The 19,723-nt window shown below is 36.5% G+C and overlaps 1 protein-coding gene across 4 annotated transcripts in view; it reads right to left on the bottom strand.

The window, feature by feature from the left end:
- The window catches only part of MYOM2 (myomesin 2), an 82,895-nt gene that overhangs the window by 8,857 nt on the left and 54,315 nt on the right, over positions 1-19,723 (bottom strand). For all 4 annotated transcript variants that reach the window (XM_075498042.1, XM_075498044.1, XM_075498041.1 and 1 more), the window contains 13 exons: positions 19,445-19,623; positions 19,161-19,275; positions 18,423-18,579; positions 18,220-18,326; positions 16,147-16,191; positions 15,543-15,679; positions 11,766-11,910; positions 11,595-11,654; positions 10,221-10,288; positions 6,350-6,463; positions 4,886-4,973; positions 1,924-1,962; positions 1,139-1,244 (listed from right to left, as the gene is read on the bottom strand). In XM_075498042.1, the coding sequence (XP_075354157.1) occupies positions 1,139-1,244; positions 1,924-1,962; positions 4,886-4,973; positions 6,350-6,463; positions 10,221-10,288; positions 11,595-11,654; positions 11,766-11,910; positions 15,543-15,679; positions 16,147-16,191; positions 18,220-18,326; positions 18,423-18,579; positions 19,161-19,275; positions 19,445-19,623 (1,360 nt within the window). The remainder of the gene's footprint in view (positions 1-1,138; positions 1,245-1,923; positions 1,963-4,885; positions 4,974-6,349; positions 6,464-10,220; positions 10,289-11,594; positions 11,655-11,765; positions 11,911-15,542; positions 15,680-16,146; positions 16,192-18,219; positions 18,327-18,422; positions 18,580-19,160; positions 19,276-19,444; positions 19,624-19,723) is intronic.

Raw genomic sequence — 19,723 nt, 5'->3', positions numbered from 1 at the left:
AGAGAATGCATTCCTTGCTTTGTTCTGCTTGTGTGTGTGGCTTTTGCTTTACCTATTAAACTGTCTTTATCTCAACCCACAAGTTTTCTCCCTCTTACCCTTCTGATTCTCTCCCCCATCCCACTGGGCATGAGTGAGCGAGCGGCTGTGTGGGGCTTAGTTGCTGGCTGGGGCTAAACTACGACAGCTGCACACCTTTGCAGAAGTGTTCTCAAGCTCCCTGAACCTGATGATCACTGACACTTTTCTTGTGTTCTTGTCTTCATGGAAATCAAGGGCTGGACATCATTGCAAAACTAGGACAACATGCTGATAAACCAGCCTCTTCCTGTCCAAGTCAGACCAGTTCACGGTGTGTCATCTTTGTAGGCCATCAAGGAATATGAAAGTGGAAACCACTTGAAGAGTTTTAAAATCCTTCCAAACCTTACCTGCGGTTTCAAATAAATGAGGGCCTGACATAGCAAAGCATTTGAACACACATTTAACTGTAAATACATAGATTAATAGAGTGCCTCCAAAGTCAAAGATTAATGTAACAAGGGTGGAAAACTATTGGAAACTTTAAAGCTCATTTCTGGTCGTATTCTCAGCTCTGAGGGCTATTCTCAAAGTATTTTGTGCCCCATTGAATATCTTTTCAAAGAAGAGGAAGAGAATTAAAATATTTTGGGTTACTTAAGACTGTATCAGTATGAAAAAAAAAATTCCTTTCTTAATACAGGTTTTTATTAAACTGTGAAAGCAGATCTTTGGTATTCACCTAGTACTGGAGGAGAATTTCATCCATTTAAAGAAAAGGGCAACCCTGAATACAAAACTATGCTTGAATATTTTGCTGTCTTTGAACCAATCAGATAGTATAGTGGCAGAGAAACAGTCTTGTGTTGAATAAGAGGCTGGATTACTGTAGATTCTTTTTTCCTGGCTGTTACAGCCCTCCTGATAGGTGTTGGACAAGTCTGTTAATATTTCTTCTACTGTATGTACTATCTATGTGAAAAGAGAATATGAAGTGCTGGAAAAAGAAATTAATTAATGTGGTCCAGCTACTAAATAAGTGCCACATAACAGTAAATACTAAATCATAAAGACAGAATCTTTTCTCAAATAAAATTGAAAAAATATTCACATCTACCTGTGAGACCAGTTGACTTTCATTTCTTCATTGTAGTACTTCAAGAAACACTGGAGCCTTATTCCTTCCTCAGTGCAAAGGATCTTGAGTGGAGAGGCTGACTTACCTACATAAAATAGAATACATGGAGATCAAACAGGATAGTGGAATGAACAGGAAACAGTCAAATGGACTACTTGTACTATCAGGACAAAAAGAATTCAAGATCTGGGCCATGATTTTCAACTACCACAAAAAGACAATTGTTCATGGCTCTCAGAGGAGATCTGCTGATTTATATCAGGTGAAAGTTCAGTATGAGTTTATGGTTTTATTGTCATATACAAGCATTATGACTAGCAAGATCCATTGTGAAATAATAAGCTAGTCATGTAGTTGCTGTGAAACAGTAGTGTCATAATTCTAATTGCATGAAAAATTTGTTCTTGTGCAACCCCTGTTCTTTCAGTGGAATGACTCCCAACTTCTCACTGGGAGCAGGATCAGCATCTCGTTCTCTCTGTATCAAGGTTCACTTACTAATGGAAAATAGGAAGAAAATTATTGCTACAACGTTCCCACAGTATCTAAACCAAACAAGCCAGGTGGAATAATACTTTGTTCCCTTTTAATAGTGTCAATTAGCAAGGTCAACTGCCTATTCAGAAACTTAATAACATGTCCATAATAATATAAGCATCATGACTCTCAGAGATTTCCCACTTACAATAAAAATTGTCTGCCTCAGGCTCAGATGACTTTAACAGAAAAAACCTACATGAAAAGCCAAGACAGCATTTACTTACCACTGACTCCACTCAATGCCAGCATTATATCATCATACACTGAAGAGAAAAAAAACAAGAAAAAAAAGAAAATGTACCATCAAAATTCAATCAGAATATAGCTTTGTTATGTTCAGTTTAATTAAAACAATATGGGAAATCTTCACATCCTTAGGCAAAGAAAACCATTAAAATTGCAACAGGTGTATGGGACAAATTGGAAACTGTCTGTGTACAGCATGTGAATTCTGTGCTGTGTCACTCAGTATCTCCTCTGTGTGTGGAGTCAGCTGTCTGCTGTCAAATGTTTGTCTTTGTATCCCTCAGGCCAGAAACAATAAAAGGTCATTAAAACTGGATAGTTCACATTCAAAGGAGAGTGAAGGGGAAAGAGAAATTATCGCATTCTAGGTGAAAACAGTTTTCACCTCCTCCCTGTAGGACGGCATTTGACAGATGTAAACCCCTTCAACAGCAAGTGAAAGAAACCAGGTATCATATTGAGCTTTTGAAATATCACAGAGCTGGTGGGTTTGCAGAAGGGGAGAACCCTGGAGAGAAGGGCAGAAGCGTGGGGAACTCTTTCATAGCAGAAGAATCCTATTCAGTGTCACTGTGTAAGATGGAAACAGAGAAAAAGAAAGAAGCACCATAATCTGAAGAATGCATATTCAAGGCTGAAGAATTTTTATGAATAGGGAAGGCAGCAAAATGCATGAAGTTCAGAAAATACTACTTGTATATTTGGTCTGTATTGATCTGTATCTGCACAGGTTTTGTCTCTGCTAAAATAAATTGTGATTCAATTCCATAACCCTCTGCAAACTCCAGTATGCTTCTACTGGCATGTTGACACGAGGACATGAATTGCATACTATGTATACATTACATTACAGATGTCTGGGGAAGTGGGGTTATGTGACCTATACTGTCTAAATGAGATTTTTTTCTGAAAGAATAATGGGCAGAATTTATGCAGAGGAAAAATGCTTGAGAGACTATCAAGTGATGATACACAGAAGAAGGTAAACCTTAAGAACTCAGTCTGATATTCATCTTTTCCTCTTATTTCACTTCCCCAACCTGCTGAAAAAAAATGTTAAGATCTTTGGTAAACTGAGTTCATTTTTGGACATGTCTTTCTCCCTCTCTTAGAACCCAGCAAAAAATATTCATTATTTGGGTCAAATGTCTACATGCAGGTGGGATGAATCCAGGTTCAGTTTGGCCTAGTTGGTAGGACCTAAGCAAAGAAGCCCAGTGAAGCTCTCTCTACCAAAGTTGAGTAAAAATAATTTATGTTGGCAACAGATCAGTCTTTGCTATAGACTCAGAAGTAAATGAACATTTTTTTTACTGAACAAATTTAAATATACATAGAATTACAGTAGTTCACTGTGATATCTGATAGCATATGAAACCTTATTTAAATGCCTATCATTGGTGTATTTTAGACTAGATTCTCTCACCCTTATTTGCATTTATCTTCGTTTGAATGCCAATGCACACTGAGCTTGAACTAACCTGCCCCATACAATATGCAGTCTTCCAGGGCCCCATTCATGCTAAACTTCTCTGTTTATCCTTTACATTTCAAGGCTAACTCCACCATTTAGGAGACCCACTGTTTGGTTTAACAATGTATTTCTTGTGGGTTTGCTGGTTGACATTTTTAAAGCCTCCTGGATCCACAGAATTAGACACTGTGAATTCTCTAAATAGGCATTTCACTGGACATTTCCAGCACAGCACAGTCTTGCCATGCCTGAAGTATAGTCTCTGGAAGCTGGAAGAACCCCTGACCGTAAGATGGAGAACTACTGTACCTTTTGTTCATTCCAGTGGTCAGGATACCCCTTACTTGAAAATCCATAGACTAAGGGAATGATATCTGTGTATATATCAAAGGACAGGAAGGGAGGAGGTGGTTAATGAGGCAGTATTGGATAGTGTGGGACCTGAGCATTACATAAATGGTATGGAATAAGGGGTGGAGATTGTCCTGGTTTTGGCTGGGATAGAGATAATTTTCTTCATAGCAGCTTGTATGGTGCTGTTTTGGATTTGTGACTAAAACAGTGTTGATAACACAGGGATGGTTTAGTTACTGCTGAGCAGTGCTTATGCAGAGTCAAGGCCTTTTCTGCTCCTCACACCACCCCACCAGTGAGTAGGCTGGGGGTGCACAAGAAGCTGGGAGACACAGCTGGGACAGCTGACCCCAACTGACCAAAGGGATATTCCATACCATATGGTGTCACGCTCAGTATATAAAGCTGGGGGAAGAAGAAGGAAGGGGGGGATGTTCGGAGTGATGGCGTTTGTCTTCCCAAGTAACCATTATGTGTGATGGAGCCCTGCTTTCCTGGAGATGGCTGAACACCTGCCTGCCCATGGGAAGCAGTGAATGAATTCCTTGTTTTTCTTTGCCTGCATGCACAGCTTTTGCTTTACCTATTAAAACGCATGAATTTTCTCACTTTTACTCTTCCAGTTCTCTCCCTCATCCCACTGAGGGGGAGTGAGTGAGCAGCTGTGTGGGCCTTAGCTGCCTACTGGAGTTATCCCACAAAACAGCTTTACGATTTTACAATCAAAATAACTCTCAGTCCCCACTGACAGTCCCACATAAACATATTCAGCACTTCGGTGCTTTAGGGTTATTTGTAGACATTAAAGCTTAACAAATTTGAGAGAAAGCAAGTGGTCTACAAAAGTTACCACATAAAAGGGGGTGTCTGTCTGATTAGAAACTTACTTCATTTCTTGCCTGTCAGAGTGCTAGAAATTGATCATTACAATGCCCAGTGTCGCCCCTCCTAAACTGGAGATCTGCAGTTCAGGCCTCTATAACATAACAAGAGAATTGAAGTGCAAAGGACCCCAAAAATGTTTGCTAACTTGACATATGCAACGGTAGATCTTTGACACCTGTCGAGAACATGTGGAGATCATTATTTCAATATAGTAAACTGAATGTTACCTTTTCCTGATAATTGAAGAGTAGATACATCATGACCTCTATCATCTGATAGTGTTGCCTTATAAAGTCCTTCATCTTTGCGAGACAGCTACAAGGAAAACACAAGATGTTTACTGACAAACTTGATAATAGTACAACATTTGCTTAAGCTCTGCATGATTTTCTAAATCAAACAACATATAGCGTACTGCATTCTGGTTAAATAATCTTACCAGAGGGGAGATGGAAACTATGAATGGCTTGTGCATGCTTTTTTATGGAGCTGTAGTTAGTCCTTAAGCCTAAAACATATTCTGATTTCAGTTCAATTGCCTTGAGAAACTGTGTTTTTTCTCTTGTTCCAAAAAGACAAACAGGATTGATCCTGGTCACTAGAAATTACAAGTAGTGTAGTAAGATGTAGCAGAGGGTAACTTCAACCCACACAAACTGTAGATGTGCAATGTTTTCTTCAACCAAAACAATTACTTTTTTGAATCAATCTATGTAAAGCATAACAACAGATCTGTATCCTTTAACTGTCCAAATATCAACTCAGTAGCTTTCACTCAAGCAGCAACTGTAGTCAAATTATATCTATGCTAAGTAAATAATTAATTCATTACCCTTGGAGAGCTTACATTCTAAAATCTAACACAGTCATACTGCATTAAAGGCAGTAGGAGGTTTTGGTTTGGGTGTTTTTATTTTAATTGATTTTAAAACCTGAAGGAAAAGATATAAATAATTATACATAGATTGGAGGTTATTTAATTGTGTCTTAGAATTATACAAGTCCACAAGCAAGTAATTCATAGTAGAAGCATCATATATTTGAATGGCAAGTAACAAGAGCAATTCAAGACAAGCAGAAACCACCCTCCCCAAAAAAAGTTTACTCAAGAAAAGTGAAGCCACTGGAAAGTCAGTATCCTCTTGCAAGTGAAATGAAGGAAGGAAATTAGGAGAATATTAAACCAATAAATAAAATAAATAAATCAATTAAATGGAATGCACATTATGCTGAAAGCAGAAAAACTCAATCCGGGGAGGCTTTGGCACTTGACAAAGGCAGCAACTATGCAGGCTAAGGCTACAGACACAAGTTAGGTTATCCTGTTTGCATAAAGATAAATCTTAAGAAGCCATATACCTCAAACCTATTCATTTTAGGCAATAAAACTGAAACACTGTCAGAAATGAGGTGCTTGAACAAATTGAAAAATTAAAGAGCAATAAGAAAGAACGAGATAGAGTTCACCTAAGGACACTGAAGCAACTTAAGCATGAACTGTCTGAGCTGATAACAAAAATAGATACTCTTTTACTAGCATTAGTTACTCACCAGCTAATTGAAGGGTAGCAAATATGCTTTTTCTTAAAATGGTTCACAGAAATCATGATAGCTGGTTTAGTGCACTGCCTGGCAAATCTATAGCGTGTCAAGCAGAAGCTGTCATTTCTAATCAGTAGGTAATACTGTACCCTGGGAATACTGAGGTGACATTCTCCCTTCTGCAGATCAGGCACCTCATCGACATCAATCCCAGAACCATCCTTATACCACTTGAAAACAGTCTCCTTCTTTGTGTTCGCAACCTGTACAACAGAAAAGGCACATAAGCCTGGCTGGCTATGTCCTGAAGAAAGGTATCGCACTGTATGTAGTCACACAGGTACTTCCAACATAAGAAGCCAACTTTTTTATAACACGTCAAATAAAGCTAAGTAAAAAAACAATTTCAACCAAGTCCTACTAAGCAAATCTTAGCCCTACGGTATTTATTTGCAGCACAGAACTTGTCAGAAGTATACAGCTTACAGCTTCAGAGCCCTGTCAAATCCTTAAAGGCAATCTCTTCCCTTAAAGGGTTTTGCACCCTTGCTATGTGGCTGTAGTTTGTCTAGAGATATCTGTGAGAAGTATCTTTGAAATTAGAGCTGCTGAACTCTCTTTTATCGTTTTGTGTTTGCCATGTGTCTCCAGAGAGCTGTAACACAGAACTTAGGCCCTATCTTAGAGAGTCTTCAGCCAATTTGCAGATTTATCCCAGCTACCTAAGCAATGTCTTTCAGAGCTAAACTGCAGAGAGCAACTGAAATTACTATTCTGAAAGCATTTGAGACTTCAAAATTGCGAGCTGCACCAGAAATCCTTTTTGCTACTACATTCTGTCCTATGGGAAGTAAAAAGATTTGAGGAATCCTACAAATTGCAGTCTCTCCCAACACAAAGGTGCTTAACAATGTATTGCAGATGCAGAGAAGTTGCTTGAAAGCCAGAATTTTGCTGTAGTAGCAGCAGCTCATCTAAGCAATGCATAAATAGACTACAGCTATACCTCAAGTACTGCTATAATTTTGTAATATAAATTGTGTATTGGTGATGCTTAAAATATTGCTGGATGAATGACCTCAAACTGTGAATTCAAAGAAGCTAAAAGGCCAGCTCTCTTTAGAAACCCTGGCAATATATTTTATTTTTCTCCCTTTCAGAAACTCTATGGTTTATTTGACATCACTATCCCCACACCCTTCTAAAAATCACAGAAGTGCAATGGTATTTCCATGCATAGCCTGAATTCCCGTGGCTTTGGTAGAAGGACAGAGCTGGCAGGACATTTCTCAGTCCCGAGGCAGTTGCTTTTAAAAGCCTCCTTAAAAAAGAACTGAACAAATGGATAGAGGGCAGCCCAGAAGTTAATACAGATCTGCAATAGTTTTCAAGTGGCTTGCTTGGAGGAAAAAACATGCACCAATTTCTAACCCTTTCACATTAGAGAAGTCATTCCATAGATGAACAGCTCTATGAAAGTTCTCTATAGAGGTGACTAGGCAAATAGGAGGGTCTCCTATACTGATTCCTGGACATGTCTATAAAACCTGCTCAAATTAATCACATATATTGCTGCTTAATAACCAGTGTGGTTGCTATGGATCTCTGACAGAATATTTGAGATCACAACCTGGCCCAAAGCAACACCTTGCTTGAGAAAAGTGAGCAGCATTTTACATTTACCAGTAACTACAAAGTGGCTATTCCTGTAGTCATATGACATGAGTGGCAATTTTATTTGAACAAAGCCTGAAGGAACAAGCCTTTAGAGCCTTTCAACAATTTTTCATCAAAGACTGTTAGCACTCAATCTGACAATAAATAGACTGAGTTTCAGACACATGCAATTTGCAGTGCCAAAGTTATTTCATGTTGACATTTACTATGAAAAGTTACCTTTTTCACTGTTTAGCCACACACCAAAAATCTTGCTTTTAACAGACATAGTACAAATAAGGGTCAAAGTTATGCAAGAGCCGGTAGCTTCTGAACGTTCTGAAACTTAGAAGTACTTGAAGAAAAATGATAGTGGATGCTGGCATATGAAGAAAAATAAACACACAATAAAAAGCAAACACCATCAAATTGTCATTCAGATGGACAAGCATGTCCCACTGGCGTGCAGGGGCTACAATGCCAAGAACAAGGTCATCAATCCCAGCTATTTCAGAATTAAATGCTAAGTCAATGTAAAGTCAATCAGGTCCAATCACATAGAAAATAAGTGGTACATGAGGTAATGTGTATTACTTTTTATATACTCTTTTATAACACAATCCATATTTGTTCATTATTACTGTTATGGACCTGGATCATACAGTCAGTCCTCTGCCCTACAAGCTTCCAGTTGGCCTGGTTTCCTAACCCCCATATTTCAAGCCATGGCCTTTGAGAAAGTCAAGGCAAAAAGCCCTCTCTTATAGGTACTTCCTTCATATTATCCCAGGCTCTTTCAAGAGGTAAAAACACCCATGACAATTATTTTTGTGCAGGAGCACTAAACAGACTCTAGAAGAGACCTGGGCCAAGTGCTATGATATAGCATGGGGAGGCAGAGATTGTTCCTTGGATGTTTTTATTATCACAGAAATAGCCCACGGCAGCCACGCTTCTAACTTGAATGTCAGGTATCTGAAGTTTGTAGGACAAATCCAGGCTTTGTTGTTCAAACTCTTCCTATGTACAAATATCAGTTAAACAGGTGTAAACAACAGTACCATGTGAACCTAATGGCCAGTCACATAGTAACAGTAACAAACATTATAAGGTCAATGGCATAGTTAAAATGACGAGTGTGCAAACAGCCCACATCCTAGATTTCATTTACATAAAATGTTCTGACCTTATGAACAAAAAGTACACCGGTGAAAAGCATATAATCAGATGCTCAGCCTTTCACAGTTTCAGTGGTATAAACAGGCTCAACAGTCAATAAAAAGAAGGATAATTTCAGATTAATTTGTAGAGAATTAACACTAGTATAACTGGTTTGGCAACATTTAATTCCCCATGTGAATGAAAGGATAAGCAGGGTTCATGCCTGAGGCAAATGCATGTCGAGATTATAAAGTACTCCAGCTATGCAGCTCAGTACCAGCAAAGGTACCATGTTAGCTAATGAGTGTGGAGCCCTAAAATGGGGGCACACAGAATGGCAGCTTCACCACCCAGGTCAGTTCTGCTGGGAATAAGTTGAGGTTAAAGGTCTCCTAATTAGTGAGCAGAAAAAATGAAGGAAAAAAATCCCACAAACGTGCATGTAAATTGCTCATAATGAATGATTCAAGTTAGTCTAATTAAAAGCCAAAAACTTATTCAAAAGAAGTGGAGAAAATTAATGCAAAAGAGTCCATATTACAGGAAAAGGCAATGAAGAAGAGTTTGATGCCTGTTGAATTCAATTAACTTAGTTATTCAGACCTCTAATTAGTAACTCTAGAAGAGCAACGAAAATGAAAATATATCAGTTTAGAATGGCATGTAAAGATGCTAATAGCAGAAGTTACTCTGAATTCCATGCACATTAGCATTAGTTAAGATTCAAAAGTTATTAGCCAAATATAATAAATATCATGTTTTATAACTTCTAGAATTCTAGAAGCTTTTGTTGCACGTTTGGTTACAGTTGATTAAATAACAGATGCTTTGGTAGAGGAACCTCCAAATCAGAAAACGGTGAGGAAAGAGTTTGAACTCTGGTTTTTCGTGGCTATTTTTTGAGGACGGAAGAAGGAGCATTAAGGGATGAATATTTTGTTTAAATTATTTTTATGGCTCACAATTATTATAAAGAGTTAGATCATGTAACGCATTTAGAAATGTCCTATAATTTTTTTTAATGAAGAATGCTGCTGAAGAGTAGTAATTCATAAATTTTGATTTTAAATATTTCTAAATAATAAAAAAAAGTTTTCATATAAAGCTTTTAATTTTAAAAATATCAAAATCTTTCCTCACATTTTCCTACCTCAATTTTCAATCAACACATTCTAACAAATTATTTCAAGTATATTTCCTTACCTTACAAGCAAGCAAAACTTCACATTCCTCTGTAACTTTCCAATACAAAAACTCTGAGAAGTGAGGACCTAAGAAACAAAATTGTCTTAAAGCCTATGTTGTAGAATGAAGAATATCAGAGAGATCCAGTGAAAGAAAGAGAAAGGATGACAATTATATTATAACATCCTTACACTGGAACGATGAGAGGGAACTCCTGAACTACCCATGCACTAGAAGGAAAATCCTGCAGTAAGTTTTTATCGTATTGAACCAGGTGTCTACAGTACAGCTTAGAAACCTGAGGCTCATCTCTGTTGGTATGGTAAGTCATGTACTATTCCAAAACATAAAATGGTGAGTGAGACAAATTAGTTTACTAAATATGTTTATGCCCAATTGCCAACTAAGCATAGGAAAGAAACAGAGTAGCTACAAACAAGTGTACAAACAATGTATTTAATACAAAGGGAACTGGAGAATAAACAAATGTATCCAAACACCCAATTAAATGTTCACAGCAAAAATCCCATGCCAGACATTATTTGTCCAAATTATATAAAGTTAAAACGTGTGTTAAACATTACAAGCAGAACAGGAAATATTCCTTTTCCCCACTGAGGTTCCAATCCTGCAAATATATATATCCTTAAGTAAATTTACTGACATACATAGCCTTTTTAAAGTTATTGTAGTTACTCATGTCAGTAAATTCATATGTTTTAGTCTCTACAGGATTAGGGCCTGTAATTGCAATATCCAGACCTGGGAGGTAGCAAAGTCCCAGACTTTCACTTAAATCATTGAGAACTGAAAGATCTTGTGAGTTTATGCTCCAAGCGGTATCATTTCTTTCCTAAATCTATTTAAAAAAAAATTCTTACTTTCAGCTGCAAATAGTATCAATAACAAGTATATAACAAACTCTGTAACTGTATAGCTACTATGCAACAAATACACATTTAGTTCCTGAAATTTTGCCTGGACAGAAACCACAGGATCGGGATTTTAATCTTCCTTGTCTGACACTATGCTGTCTACTTTTCTGTCAATTATATTGAAGGGACAATTTGTATGCTTAAAACGAAACGTGCTGAAATGTTTTGTTGGATCACAGCCTACAGTAGGCACACTTCTCATGAATATTGATCAATGATAACCTCTTGTAAGGACTCCCACTTTATTTCTCTATTTAGTGAAAGTTCTGTCACAACTTGCATGTATCATATGACAATGTTAGAAAATAAGATCCACCAAGGGTTCAATGTCTCCTCAAACTGTGCAATATACTCATCTTCTAATGAAATCAGTGGAAGTTGGAAGCACTTAGTATTCACCAGGGATGCATCATTAGCTGCAAACTGGGCCTAAAGTCAGCGATCTAGTCTGTCTTACCTTGCTTCCTGAGATATTCCTTTCGCTGGAGCTCAGACTCAGCCAATACCGCCTTGAATGCTAAATTTAGAAGAAGTGAATGAAAAATGCGTTAGTCACAAAATTACTCAAAGCATAATTGAAGTTCATTTCTTCATCAGAGTCAAAGTTTCAATGTTTCAGCGAACGTACCATCTCCAATGAGAACTAATGAAGACTGGTTCTTGGCCTTTCCATCTTGAATCTGTACTGTGTAGGTACCTTCATTGTCAATTGTAAATCGGTCCATCACCATTTCTATAATGCCATTTGAACGGTCACAATTTATTTTATGCCTCTGAAATAAACAAGTAATAACTTTAATATAGTGTAAATTACTTATTATTCCCTATCAAATTAATCATGTTTTATATCCCTGCCTCCACACTCAATCTTTTTCATGTCCTTTTAATTGTAAACTATGGAAACAGGGCTGTGCTTGTATTTACTGTTGTACAACAAGATCCCAGCGGTCGCAGAAACCTCTGTGTGCAGCTGCATTTGGAATCCTCAAGTCATCATAATACAGCTGGTTTGGATTTAAAAATAATAGTTTATGGCATTATGCATGTTAGAAGAAGAGCCTACACAGCCAGCCTTTAGCTGCATTACAGCTTCCAGTTCAACAAGGGGTTTTGCTAGGCTGAAGCACTATTCCTAGCAGAGTCCAGAAATAGCTGGAAGTTTTATGTTTGTAGACACAAATGTGGATCTCCAAATAAATCCATCACAACAAATCCAAAAAGTCATAACTACTAAATATCTTTGAGATGTATGTGGCAGCTCAATACTGGATCTTATTTTCGCACTAAAAAAGTTTATTTAGGAAGGGTATAATGATTTCCTCATCTAATGCTAGGTATTCTTTTCAAAGAACACTAAAGTGCAAGACCATGAGAACAGTAACATGCAAAACCAACAAAGCTTCTGGGAACTAAAAAGATCAACCAAGTCCAGCAAAAGAGAATTAGAATTCTGTCAAAACATTTAGTTACCTACTAAAGTGCTTGCAGAATAACCAAAACACCAAATATTGACTTGAAGTCAAAGTTAAATATGTTTTCCACTGTTTGTGTCCTTTTTGTGTTTGCTTTCTGTTAAGTATTGCAGAAAGATAAATTATCAGCAGGCATCGTCAAGGAAACAGAAAATTGCAAGCAAATATTGGACAATACTTGCAAAATATGTGTTTTGAATTTGCAGGTACTATTTAGATACAATCAACTTTTACTAAGTAATATCCTCTTTCATTCAGTGAGTAACAACCATGAGGACCGTGTGTCCCACTAACGGTGATGTTGTTTGAATCTCAACTAACAAATTCCTAAAGCAAAGCAAAAATACTTCCACAGAAGTTACTTGGTGAATACTTTTAGGTAACCAATGTGGCCAAGGATATTACACACTAACTGTTCCATTCATGATGGGACAGGAAAGTAAATGTAACCATCTAGAAGGAGTTCTATGCAGTAAATTATTATAGACCCTGTTACTATTAAAAGGAGATGTGACGCCTTATAAACAGAATGTTTTGATCAACCTTTTTATGAGACTTCAAAACTAGAAAAAAGTACCTGAAGCCACAGCTAGATAAAGTTTAGGAAAGGGGAAGAAAGAAGGAAGGAAAAAAAAGCTAGTAAAAATTCTAGTTATTAAACTCTGTGGGACCACTTCCTTAAGTGCAAAATTAGTAGGAATGACCCCACAGATATGTCTGCTTCAGCTTTGAGGGACGCCTTCTGGCCAGCCTCAAGAACAGAGTCACTGTTGTATGGACAAGAAGCCTGGAAGAATAGTGTAGACATAGTCAAGATGTTTAGCATTCATTACTGGCACTTTCAAATGTACAAATAGTACTAGTTTAAATCTTAATGGGGTAACTGAAGAATGAAGAAAGAGAAAAGATATGGAATTAACAAAGCAGTAGCCAACAGATTTATTAGGATAACAATTTATTAAATAAGTGACTTAGAGGGAAGAGGCTGAGGTATAACTTTTATATAAAATAACAGGAGAAAATGCTCATATAATTTGGATATGCACTTTCCCATACATAGTTCAAAGAAAGACAGAATGTCAAAGAATAAGACAAGATTTAATTAATCAGGAAATTAAGTAGAAAAATTATTTATGTAAGAGTTCATTTGTAAGAGTTGAGGAGATAGGCCAGGTATGTTAAAAAGAGGTCATAAACTTTACCAAACGTGAAGTTTGGTCAAGTTTGGTTGAATTTGCGCTTCAAAAAGTGCAAATTCAAATTCTCGTTTACAGTTTCTTGCCCACACAGGTCAAGGACAACACTTGTATTCATTTCATGAGTTCTCAGGGAGAGAGCGATTTGCCAGAAGCAGAAAAAGAAGAGCAAGATGTATGTTTTAATCTGATCCTTTATCACACTTCTAGAATTTTTTTTATTTCTTGCATTTGGGTAAAGGAAAAAAAATATTAAAAGATTTAAATGACAGCTGATTAAATGGGAGCCAGTTCATTCCCTTCTCAGATTATTTTGAAATCTTACTGAAACCGTTCCCTGTTAGGACCTAGAAGGAAAAATTTATCACTTCAGCCAATGTCAAGAATCAGACTACAATTCACCAGCATAACGGTCTATTGAACATGTTCAGTGACTGTAGCCCAGTCTCCAGGCAGGTTTTAGAGTGTAATTAGGCTTCTAACTATTGCCATTATGCAGCAAGATGAAGTTCAATGATTTTATGGGCACCATAAATACCAGGCTTTTATGTGACTTTCCACAAAAATATCATCAGTCTCCAAACGTAAATGTCACCTGTGGGTTACTAATTAAAGAGGTGAAATAATGCAGCTCCACTTCAAGACTCTCTCTGATGTCAACACTTCCAAAACATATGCGAACTAAAAATAGCTCCTTCTGTTCCACTAACATTGCCAAGACAGAATATTGTCATTTCAATACATCCCAGTCACTAATATTCAGGGTTTCAGTGCTATAGTTTATTACTTCTTAAAGTAAGAAAACCAGAGAGGTATTTTACTCAGAAACACTTCTTCTTCCACTTGTCAATATGTAATTAAAGTAAATGCTCTTTGCTTTTCTATGGTATAAAAATGCTGATAAGCTTATCTGGCCAAAACCAGGCTTTGCATCCTCAGAAATAAACTGAACCTTTCAAACAGCTGCACTGGAGGTGGATTCCTCACAGGAAAAGACATTTGCAGTGCTGTATTTTATGCCCAGTAGATGAACCATACTCCAGCTCTGAAAAGGCATGACCTTGCTTTCTTCTCAGCCCGATCTGACCACTTTTTTGTGTCCCTTTCTATGAAAGGTCTTCCTAGAGCTATAAAAATGCAGGAAGCTGGTGGCCTGCCCTTTCATCTCCATGTAGCCATTCAATGCTCATTTAGTGTCTAAGATAAAATTAAAAAAAAAAAAATTGAAAGCTACACCGTCTAAAAGTTTTATAACTATGACGATTGTTGCATTGTCAAGTGCCTGCCACATTGTATGTAAAACTAGTAGCAGTAGCCTCAGAGGGTCTCTGGGAACAGCATGTCTTGCTGGTTTGGAGTCCAAAACTGTACTTGAAGCACCTTTTTTGTCTTGAGCTATTTTCCTAAAATATTTGTGCACTACTTTTAATCAGATGTGTTTAGTACTGGTCTGTGTCTAATTTCTCCTTCTCTTTGGCTGTTGGTCATATAGCTACCCAAAATGAATACAGACTTCTGAGGGTTAAACTTTGCTCTCTTTTTTTAGTATGAATAGGCTTACTCTACAACAGGAATTCTATACTGAAAAAAAGATTCAAGTTCAAGATTGGCATTCCTTTCAGGTATTGTCAGACCTTAATAATATGGTTTTAAGCAACTATAAAAATATAATACCTATTAATGCATAAGGGTTTATTAAACAAAATCACATATATAGAGTACTCAATATGTACTTACATCACTGTTTTCAATTTCTTTATCATTAATAACAAATCTGAAGGTAGAATCTGGTGATAAGCTTTCAGCCTGAATCCAGAAACGAACTTCTCCTTTCTCAAGAACCTCATAAGCTAATTCTGATTTCAGAGGTATTGCTGCAGAAAGGAAAGCATCAAAAGTCAATAATGCATGAATCCTTGTGAGAAAAAAAGGCTATTGTAGTAAAATATTAGTATCTCCCTATTATTTATGGAATGCTGGATATAGAATAAAGTTTATACAGGGAAAAGACATCTAATGCAATCTTTGGCTGACTTTTGAATTAATTTCTCAAACGGAGAAAAGAATTTACAGCTTATAGTTTGCACATTGTTTAAGGAATTAGCTAGTAGCAACCTATAGTCTATTGTCAAAGTTAAACTTCAAAAGACTTATAGGCAATAATGATTTTATTCAATACAAACTAATATTCTTCTAAATGAATGGAAGGATAAGGAAGCAAGCTGTTCCATGAAAAATGAAGCTGCCATTTTCTCAGAAAGAATCTTTTTGGAACTCCAGTCATTAGTACATAATTATATTTCTTCTAAGAGTATCAAATAGATTCAGATCTTCAACTTACTTGGATTCTTTATTTCATTGCTTAATTCCATCAAACGTTCAAACTCTGAAATTAAGAAAAATACTCATGTTTTAATTTATTCTGAAAAATACAGTCAGAAAATGAGTGTCAAAGAAGGTACGTATCAGCATCAGCAGATAATCTTAAGTCTTATATGTGAAATATCCAACTCTCTTCAGGAAATGATAACTAAAAAACAAGATTTAAGAAACTTAAAATTCTGATACACGGATTTAGTGAGTGTTCCTATTTCATGCATTTTCATGTATACTTTCTTAAGCAAAAAAATCTAAACAAGGGACGAAACCTGTTTTAAACTCTCTATGGGTTTTAAATGAAAGATGGGAGACAATAGTTTCTAAGCAGTGTATGAGGTTCTTTTATCTGCTGACTTCCTTTCTGACACTGTACCTGAACAGCTTGTTTTACTGTGGCAGGAAACAAGATTGAGCGCAGGTTAGTCTGAAAAGGTACAGAAAGTTCTATTTAATGCACTAAATCCTCATGAAGGTTGCATGAGAGTCTAGAAATCACTTTGTTAGATTTTCATACTAACCTTATTTATCATATTCATTACTAATAAAGATTTGGAAGATGAACATTACTGCCAATTCCAAATTTACAGATAATGTAAAGACCAGAGGAAATTAGCAAGGATTTATGACATGGTCGAGGATTTAGCAAAACTACAGGAGAATTTATAGCATTTGAGGAAGTAAGTGGGCAGTGAAATAATGGTTTTCAGTGCTAAGATACAAAATCTGACACTTGTGCAGGGATGCAGTGCAAATAAAAGTGTAATTTTGAGTGACAGATATGACCAGGGAAGACATGGGCTAAGTGTGGGATGAGAAACACCTTCAGTGCTCTTATACAAAAAAAACTTAAAAGGTAGGACTGACGGTGACAAGACCTACAGACAGGTTTCAGAGTCATGCTTCAAAACTAAAGCCAAAGGGAAGTTCTCATGATCAAATCCATATCTGTCTTTTCCTACAGTATTCATTTGAAAATTAAAAATATTACAAGTTTAGCTTCCCTAGAAGAAGCAGATATTGGTAATGACTAAGTCCACAAAAATGGTTCATGTCCTGGAGAACCATATTTTTTCTGGCTGCACATGGATTTCTTCTCAGCACCTACTTTGAATGGGAGGTTTGACATGGTTCACACTGTGATAAAAGTTCTGCTTACTGTCAGACTCACACTCAGTCTCATCTCCTCTCCACAAATTACTTAGAAGATAAGTAGAGGGATTTTCATGCTTAGGGAACTGGGCATAGCAATTACAGCATGTGGACTGGGAAAGCACCAAAGTAATTTTTGTGCTATTTAAAAATAGCGAAGTCCCCCCTTTTGCCTTTCGCCTCAGCACCTCTCAATGGTAAACCAAAGTCAGACTGAAGCAAATTCATTGCAACTCCAATGAAACAAAATAGCTGCAATGAAATAAAACAAAACTAATCTAAATTTAAACCAAAGGATAATTTAACCCAATGTATTTAGATCTTGTTGAAGCAACATCCTTTTTCTCACATTCTTCTCACTAATTCTCTGCATCTCAGTTATATGAAACTATGTCTAGAGCCTCAAGGTCTGTCTCTATATTAGGGTCCTTGGTAAGCAGAGATCTGATGGTAGCTTTACAGCTAACAGAGCACCAATTATTATAAAAGATGTGAAAGGCTATAAAGTCAAAGCACAGCAAAAGTGACATACTAGAGAAAGAGATTCACAAAACAGTGAAAAAAGCAACATTTTCAGACATTTAACAGAAAGTGTAACAGATATTTGCAAACAGTATTATAGTCCCAGCATAAAGAAAACAATTCTAATTGGGCATATTCTTTAACTTTATTTTAAAGAAAATATTGCCTTAAGTTATCCCAACTTTCATTATTGCAATAATCAGAAAAATAAGTAATCACACAAAGCCCGTTCTGTGGTCTTTTTTTGTTTTTCCTTAATGCATAGGAAAGAATGTGAGTTGTGGGGTTCTTTTTTTTTGTGGACAATTTTTAGTGCAGTTGAAGTGACAAAATGAAGAAAGACTTGAGATGGTAAGGACCTTACCTTCATCATCCATAACGAAGCTGGATGAAACTCCATCCGTGTCACTAACTGAGATAGAATAAGTTCCCAAATCTGATTTATCAGGATTTTTGAAGTACAGTTTAGAACTAAAATCATGAATAAATAAGGATATAATTAGCAGGGTTTCGCATGTTATTTAACAGGACAAACTTCTAATAATTTGATAGACTGGCATGACTTACTGATTTCCTTCTGTTTCAATCTTAAACTTATCAGAATCATCAATCTCCTCATAAGATTTACCCCACGCAAAATGAGATGCATCTGTAGCTTCTTTGCACTCAAAAGCCAGGTAAATATTACCCTCATCATCCACACCTGAAAAGATTTCTTTTGTTCCTGCAAAATAGGAATCAACTCAAATGTCAAGGCTACATTTTTCTTTCAAGCTGCAATTCAGAAATTACTAAAGCCCATGCAAATTTTGCTCATCTTCACTAACAGATACTGATCTTATTTGCAGATCTTGAAGCATGTTTATGTCATATGCTGACTCAGCATCACATACTAGCAAGATTCTTACTCTACACAAAAAGAATACTAAAAATAATAAATGCTTATTGAGAAAATTGAAACTGAATATGAGAAGATATGAACAGTTTAAGTAAATTAATTTTATTGTCACTCCTGAAGCTTTAATAAATGTGTTGTCATACTTCTTTTCACTCACAGCAAGAAGCACCTTTGTTTATGAGAATAAAAACTAAAATAAGTGATTATCAAATATTTCCTGCAGTAAGTAAAGCAAAAAGTCTTGACAGTGCCTCTGTATCCACATGATTTTTTCCTTAAGTTTTAAGGCTAAGAGCTTCTTAACTCTTGAAATACTTACCTGTGCTACAATATCAGATCAGATTGATTAAATTCACTTCTAAATATTTCAGTATTTTAGAAGCAGAGGACATAAAACAGTTCATTACCTGGCCGTGCCTCGACAAGCACTGGTTCAGATATCTCAGATGACTTGCCTACCCCAGCATCATTCACTGCACGAACTTTGAAAACGTAGGTATGACCCTCAAGTAAATCAGTGACCTTGAACAAGATAAAGAGCAAAGCCAATTTAAAAAACAACCTAAACTCTTTTGTTTACTTAAATGAAGATGTTAGCAGAAGCCCAAGTTCAAATACACATCTTTGTTGTACTCAATCAGATGTTTTTATAACTCAGTTTTGAGTTAACACTAACTAATGAAAATGTTACCTTAAAATAGCGCTTTGAAGTAGGTTTTTCATTAGCAGTGATCCAGTCTTCTGTATCTACTTCCTTATAGTCCACTAAATACCCAGTAATAGGGCTTTTGCCTTCATACACAGGAGCTTTCCACAGAAGAACCAGTGATGTATTCCTAACTTCACAAATTGTGAGATCATAGGCAGGACCTAAAATATTTCAAATATTGGAAGTTCACTTCAATATAATAAAGTTTTGCAAACTGGCCCTGTAGAGGCTGAAATGCACCACTTTAATTTTGGTTGTGTT

The sequence above is a fragment of the Mycteria americana genome, chromosome 3 (assembly GCF_035582795.1).
Source record: "Mycteria americana isolate JAX WOST 10 ecotype Jacksonville Zoo and Gardens chromosome 3, USCA_MyAme_1.0, whole genome shotgun sequence".
Taxonomy (NCBI): domain Eukaryota; kingdom Metazoa; phylum Chordata; class Aves; order Ciconiiformes; family Ciconiidae; genus Mycteria; species Mycteria americana.
This window is presented reverse-complemented; position numbering and strand designations above follow the sequence as displayed.